This window comes from Mus caroli, unplaced genomic scaffold (genome assembly GCF_978045245.1).
Source record: "Mus caroli unplaced genomic scaffold, Mus_caroli_1 scaffold_5, whole genome shotgun sequence".
Classification (NCBI taxonomy): domain Eukaryota; kingdom Metazoa; phylum Chordata; class Mammalia; order Rodentia; family Muridae; genus Mus; species Mus caroli.
In genome coordinates, this window is record NW_028227260.1 from 17,693,825 (window position 1) to 17,701,423 (window position 7,599).

At 36.3% G+C, this 7,599-nt stretch overlaps 1 protein-coding gene across 1 annotated transcript; it reads right to left on the minus strand.

Moving 5' to 3' along the window:
• Positions 1 to 903: 903 nt before the first annotated feature.
• On the minus strand, positions 904 to 3,710 carry LOC110288524 (uncharacterized). Its single transcript, XM_021154844.2, has 2 exons — positions 3,682 to 3,710; positions 904 to 1,576 (listed from the first exon to the last, which is right to left on the minus strand). Exons 1-2 carry the CDS (start codon positions 3,708 to 3,710, stop codon positions 904 to 906), a joined length of 702 nt encoding a protein of 233 aa, XP_021010503.1.
• Between the last annotated feature and the right edge of the window lie 3,889 nt (positions 3,711 to 7,599).

A 7,599-nucleotide genomic window follows, 5' to 3' on the forward strand; every position in this document is an offset into this window, starting at 1 on the left:
ATGTTTTAGGTTCTGTCTCATGGAATGGGTCTTAAATCCATTTAAATTATGTTGTTTATCCACATAACATTTGTGACACTCTTATATGAATACATCTGCTAGAAAGTCCCTGTTGTAGTTCTCGGGATTTGCAGCTCTTTGTTATTGACAATAGGAAGTAGTCTAATTTTCATTAATATGCATGTATATCAATAGGAATGAAACTTGTATTTGGCAGGAGCTCCATTTCTTCCTGTTTTATTACTTGAGAACTATGTTCCTTCCCAATAGCATCATATTTACATAAAACTGTAGAGGATCTTGAATGGAATTGAAACACTCTTTTTTTTCAGGAAGCATATCATTTATTGAACCCTATTCACCCATGGTTTAAAGTAATATATCCCATTCTGGTCCTCTGGGGTTTTATTAGAGGCATAAGATGTGTAGTAGGGAGTTATTTCACCCTTTTAAATTCCTTGCATATATGTTCATAATTCACAATGTGCTTCTTTAATGGATTCCCACAAGAGTTTATAAAAGGCTCTCAGATTTTCTGTACCTTAAGATTCTCCACAATGGAATATGATTACGTTGTTTTCCTTAAGCTTCAACTACCTTATGAAAATATTTCACCAGGGATTTGCTTTGTTTAGTTTTGCAATATGCATTACAGGTATACATTCTCTTACTAGTGCTTGTTGGCAAAATTTGAGCAAATTATCATAGCCTTTAGAGCTTGAAAATGAAAAAGCTAAGGGATATAGAGGAAGAAGTAAGCATAAACATAGATTGAGAATCAATTGATGCTTGCTGTAGAACAAATTTATTTAGAATGTGTTGAGAACTACGTGAGTTTCATGTACATAGGAAACTTCTTAAAGACCATTCTCACAAATGTTGAAAATCCAAAAACTCATCACTTCACTCATCTAGAAGGCCCATTTTGGAGTTATCATTGGCCTTCACAGGACGCTGTAGTTTCAAATCACTTATCTCAGAGAGAAACATGATCACACCAAAGAGTGACATGGTGGCTATAAGGAGGCCTACTGGTAACACAACAGTTAAATGTTTGCTTCTTAAAGCTTCTTTCTTAACAGGATAATCAAATGGAAAGTCCAGAGTGGTTTGGCCATAAAGATCTACCACGTGGTTCCAGATCACAGAAACAAATGTGAACATGCTGCTAACAGACAAAGTTAAGGCAGAGATCTTGTAGCAATATATCTGCATCTCCACTAGTGGGTTCTTCATGCAGCTGATTTTAATGGCCATTACACTGAAAACCAGAACCACAGTCTTCATCAAAATGGCCCATACTATCAGGTTCTGTGCATACATAAATTCAGTTGAAATGTTCCAAGTTGAATCAATAGGGGTGTATACCAGCATCTTGGTTAGTGTTCCAGAGATGTTAAACTGCTGAGGGTAATATGCTTCCCACAGGTCAAAAGACACAAACTGCACAGCATTGCTGTCAAATTCCCATAGGCGCCAGGATAAGGTGCTTGCAATAAGTATTTCAAGCATGAAAGCTGCTAAGCTGCAAAAGAGACCGCTCAGCTTGTAGATGCAGTCCTTTTCATTGATAAATCTGTAGGTGACATTAAACAAGTATAAAGTCAAATAATGACACAAAAGAATCTGGGAAAACAATAGTCACATTACATTGAGCAGTAAGATCTCATACCCAGTCTGTGATTTCACATAATTACATTTCCATGAATTAGTGTTTACCATACTACAAGTAACTGTATAAGAAGCCTGGAAATCCATGACAATCAGAGGATTACTGTCTTCAAGTAATTTTGTGACAAAATTTTGTGTATCTGTCAACTACTAAAATGTAATTTTATATTAACTAAGAATGCTCACCCTTGGTATTAATAATATAAGAAATAAATTTGTATTGTCTTATATGATGTGATGTTTATCATCTGTGAATTCAATTCACAAATACAATAAATTCATGAAAGCAACAAATATAAGAATGCTCAAATATCAATTCAAAAGTATATTATAGGACTATCATGTGACTATTATAAACTGAAGTGTTCTGAAAGAACAAGCAAAATGAAAACTAATTGATATGGCATAATGATATATGTACAAATTCCATACATGAGACATGTATAGTCTTATATATGTATACAGGCTTTTATAGACACACTGTCACGAACCCATACACTTCCAAACAGGAACACATCAAAATTACATACCAAAAGGAACTCTATGCAGAAAAGATTAACAGTGTTGCATGTCTTTGTGGCATATTTTTTTGAAAAGTGAAAATCTTTCAAAAGCTATACAAATTTTTAATTAAGGGCACAGTGATAATGAATTTCGAAATATGTAAATATCTAGGTCACAGCTACTCCTCAGTGAGAGGGTGATTGCTGCTCTTGTGAAAGGGCCTAAAATCATTCTTCAGTGCCAAAGTCTGAAATCTACACACAAATCAGGAAGACTTGTTGAAACTTACATACTTTAAATATAATGTATTGAAATGCCCTTTTTCAGGTTATGAAATTTATTTGATTGTTGCACATATACTATACTGACTATCTTTTGTCTAACTTTTAGCAAAAAATAGACTCCATTTGTAATGTATGCACAAATTCATTTAGATCTGTACTAAGTTAAAACTTTGGATATAGTTACTGTTAATGCTCATAGAAAACTGTGAACCAAGGCATTCCATGGGGTACTTGAAAAGAAAACGACGGGGGCAAATTTTTGAATCTACCAGATATGTGGTATATTCCAATTTCACTGTACATGCAGATGTGTTGAGGGTACTAAAATCAGGATCTAGTTGCTAGGAAAACTTCCCTCCCAGGAACCCACTCTTTAATACTTACTAGGGAATGTGCTTCCCTATTTGGAGAAGATAGTAGCTGTACCATTTGACAAGTTATAGCAGAGAGATAGGATTTCTTTTTTTAAAAACATTATAAACATTTTATTATTTGAAGTTAAAATATAATTACATAATTTCTTTCTTGCCTTTCTTTCCTCCAACTGTTCCTTTTTATATTACCCCTTTCTCCCAAATGTATGGCCCCCTTTTCTTTATTTATATAAAGTGTAATATTCTATAACTACACACACACACACACACACACACATTTCTAAGTATATAACTAAAATCTTCTGCATACAATGTTACTTGTATTTATATTTCAAATCTGATCACTTGATATTGTTTAACCAATGGGAAGATTCTTTCCAGGGTGTCTTAGGGTTTTATTGCAATGAAGAGACACCATGACTACAACAATTTTTTTAAAAGATATTTTCTTTATATACATTTCAAATCTTATCCTGAAAGTTCCCTTTACCCTGCCCATGCCATGATTCCCTACCCACCCACTCACACTTCTTGGCACTGCCATTACCCTGTACTGGGGCATATAAAATTTTCAATACCAAGGGGTGAGAGATAGGATTTTAATTGATGATATCTTCAGTAATAACCTGTTCAAATCTTCTTACTTGCCAAGGCAAATCTGTGCCAGTGAACTACATGAACAGTGAATATTGATTTACAACCAGACAAAGGTGGAAAATGTTCTTATGCCCCACAGATGAACTAGTCAAGGATCAGGTTCTGCCTATGTCTGAGTCCCATGGAGTAGATGTATCTCTTTCATACAGACCCATTTTAAAATCCTCTATCCAACTTATTTAATGTTTTACCTCCATGTATCAATGATGAGTTGATCCATTTGTAAGATGCTGTGATCATAAATATCTTTGAATTAACAGGAAATGTTGAACAGTAATGGATTCATAAAGAAGATGAATCTCCTTTAGGAAGAGAAATTGTGTTAGGCAGAAATTTCAACTCAGAGCAGTGTCTCACCAACCAACTGCTGACTCACACAAACCTTTACAATTCTGTCCTTCTTTGATTAGTTTGAACCTCATTTATAAACTTCACAGAGTTTAAACAATCTGATATGCCTAAACCTCCAGTCAGATCTGCACAATCATTATGTCCCTGTTACATATAGGAAAAGAGCAAGTCTAATGCACCCACTCATGTTCAGGAAATTATACATGTATAAAAACACAAGCTAAAGAGCTTTCTTACCCAAGCATGGCTGCCATACTCTTGATATTCTCAGATATACATATATGGAAATTTTTATTAACAAATTTCTAAAAATTATGTCAAGTAACTTTTTTGTCTTCTTGATCTTATGAAATGAATAGTTATTACTAATAACCAAATAACATATCAAATACTTGTGTGGGGCTTATGGCTATGGACAGATAGTCTGGTTTCCAGTCTAGCTGAGGTATGAACCTTGGGACCTGGTGCTGATAATTCACCTACATGCAAAGGAAGGATTTCTCTCATGTCTCCTGGAACTCTGACTCCTGTTGAAGTTTTAGCCCCACCTCCATGTCCCCCACAAGAGAAACATTGTTAGTAGTCACGTAGGCAATGTCCCAAGCTTATGACCTTCAGGATAAACACCTCCTGAGTTAACTAGCAACAGCACACCATAAGAGGGGCTGTTTGGGTCCTCCTGTCTCTCTGGCTCTCTGTATCTTACTCCCCTTACTCTCCTCTCGTCTCTCCTCTCACTCTCTTACTCTCTCTTTCTCTCTAGCCTTTCTTCTTTCACTCTCCCTTTTCCCCTTCTCTTCTCTTGGCCATCATTGGACTCTCTCTCCTTCCACCTTTTCTCTTTCTCCCTGCCTTTCTACAATAAAGCTCTAAAACCATTCACTGTCTCTGTTCATCTGTGCTTACTTTTGCCTGCATGAGAACCTCTCTTGCTCACTCTTCTCCCCCATATCTCTAGGGCACAGGATGTTGGCCCGGGGCCCCTTGGTTTTTGGGACTGCCCCTTGTCCACTCCCTGTCGAGTTGGGTCAGTGGCTTAGATACCCACCCAGGGCCGAGTAGAAAGTGACTGGCTACCCTCCTGCATCTGCCTGCCCAGAGGACTGAAGAACTCTGGCTAGTCATGGGATATCCTCCCTTCCCCCTCCTTCCCCAGTCCCCCTTTAATTCCCACATACTTGCCTTTATCTTTTCATTGAAGTGCAAATGTTAGTGACTGCCCTGTTTTAGAGACTCACATTAAAAAGTTTTATGTTTCCAAGACTACCAAAAGTGAATGGCTCATTTATGACTCAGAGTTAAGATGTAGTCTTAAAGGGACAGTAATGCTAATGCTCTTCCCATATGTGAGAATGTTTCTTGAAATATTTTTTTTTCATTTTTAATTTATATAGATTCCTCATACAGCATAACTTGATGATGGATTTCCCCTTTGATATTTGAAGATCCTTCCACACCTGCATACTCATCCAACTGTATATCAATTTACTCATTACACCAAAGCATAAAAAGTCTTATAATACAGTTAATTATAGTAAGAAAAAAACAGGAAATCCATAACTATATTAAATAAAATCTGAGGAGATTTAAAATAAATGATGTCACTAATCCCTGTAATGATCCCTTTCCTGGAGTGCAGTAGATGTACAGAGTGATGTACTTTTGGTGAACATGATTTTCTTTTTTCTAGCAAGCATAAACTGGAAATAGCTTCTAGGTTAGTGGTGATTAACTGTGCTCAGTACATTTTGTTAGTTCTACTATTGTCTGGTGTGTGCTTGTGTGCATACTGTCAAAGTTTTCTGAATGACAGGAAAGGGCATAATGGATACATGTCATTTAGGACTGAATACTTCAAAGTCTCTCATGTTCTCCACATTGTTCAGTTGAGGGTCTCTTTGTTAATTATTATTTATGACTCATAAAAGCTTATACAATGTCTATTGAATGAGGCAGTTATATATGACAAAATAGTATTAAGAGTAAATTAATATGAATGTTCCCTGATCTGAATATTAGGAGTAGATTTTTCCCATTAGCAATGAAGTATCTAATATCAGGTGCCTGTCCACATAAGCAATGTTATTTACAATATCTACTACTACTATTACTTGAATTGGACACTGAGTAAATAAATGTTGGATGTTAATCCCATAACCTTTGTGAAACTTAAACGTGTGTACCATCCAAACAGTTCACTGTAGTTCTAAGAACTTGCTTCTCTGTGTTCTTGTTGGTTATAATTATCCTGTACTAACTACTCCAGAATCTTAAAGTACCATCCTCACTAACTACATGCATGAAAAACATAGGAAGATTTCACATCTGAATATCTAAATTGGAAGTAGAGACAAAGAGAGAGAGAGAGAGAGAGAGAGAGAGAGAGAGAGAGAGAGAGAGACAGAGACAGAGAGATACAGAGAGAGAGAGACAGAGACAGAGAGAGACAGAGAGAGAGAGAGAGAGACAGAGACAGAGACAGAGAGACAGAGAGAGAGAGACAGAGAGAGAGAAGACAATTTGAAGGAAAGAATGAAAGTCATGTTCATATGAGGACACAATACCAACATTACAAAAATAAACAACAGGAACAAAAATGACCAGAAATTAACAATCAATGACAATTAATATCTCTCTATTCCTCAATAAATAGACACAAATTCCAGTATGGATATGAAATGCATCCATCTTTCAAATGCATACAAGAAACATACATTGTCATGGGATTGGCTTCCAAGATTTGATTCAATTTTTTTTTCTTTTCTTTTGTTTTGAGGGTTCTTTTTTTTTTAGCCAATCTGGTTTTTTTTTTCTTTTTTTTTCTTTTTCATGGATATTTTCTTCATTTACATTCCAAATGCTATCCCAAAAGTCCCCTATACCCTCCACCCCTGCTCCCCTACCCACTCACTCCCACTTCTTGGCTCTAGCTTTCCCCTGTACTGGGGCATATAAAGTTTGCTAGAACTAGGGTCCTCTCTTCCCAATGATGGCCAACTAGGCCTTCTTCTGCTACATATGCAGCTAGAGACACGAGTTCTGGGGTTACTGATTAGTTCATATTGTTGTTCCACGTATAGAGTTGCAGATCCCTTCAGCTCTTGGTTACTTTCTCAAGCTCCTACATCCTAAATCCATCCTATAGATGACTATGAGCATCTACTTCTGTATTTGGCAGGCACTGGCAAAGCCTTAAAGGAGACAGCTATATCAGGGTCTTTTCAGCAAATTATTGTTGGTGTATGCAATAGTGTCTGCGTTTGGCGGCTGATTATGGGATGGAACCCCATATTAGAATATATTATATTATATTGCATTATATTATATTAGAATGGCCACTTCAGCTTGTTTCTTCAGACCATTTGCTTGGAAAATTCTTTTCCAGCCTTTTACTCAGAGGTAATATCTGTCTTTATCCCTGAGGTGGGTTTCCTGTAAGTGGCAAAATGTTGGGTCCTGTTTGTATAGCCAGTCTGTTAGTCTGTGTATTTTTATTGGGGATATTGAGTCGATTGATGTTAAGAGAAATCAAGAAAGTAATTGTTGCTTACTGTTATTTTTTGTTGTTAACGTTGGGAATCTGTTCTTGTGGTTGTCTTCTTTTAGTTTTGTTAAAGGATTACTTTTTTGCATTTTCTAGGGTGTAGTTTCCATCTTTGTGTTGGTGTTTTCCCTTTATTATCCTTTGCAGGGCTCGATTTGTGGAAAGATATTGTGTGAATTTGGTTTTGTCATGTAATTCTTTGGTTTCTCCATCT

What these genes read in the sequence shown, in the direction of transcription:
- LOC110288524 (XM_021154844.2), bottom strand. Translation starts at nt 3,710, where the DNA reads ATGGATCAACTCATCATTGATACATGGAG. An exon ending in CTCATCATTGATACATGGAG is followed by an intron (nt 1,577 to 3,681) that starts GTAAAACATTAA and finishes TGTCACCTACAG; the next exon opens with ATTTATCAATGAAAAGGACT.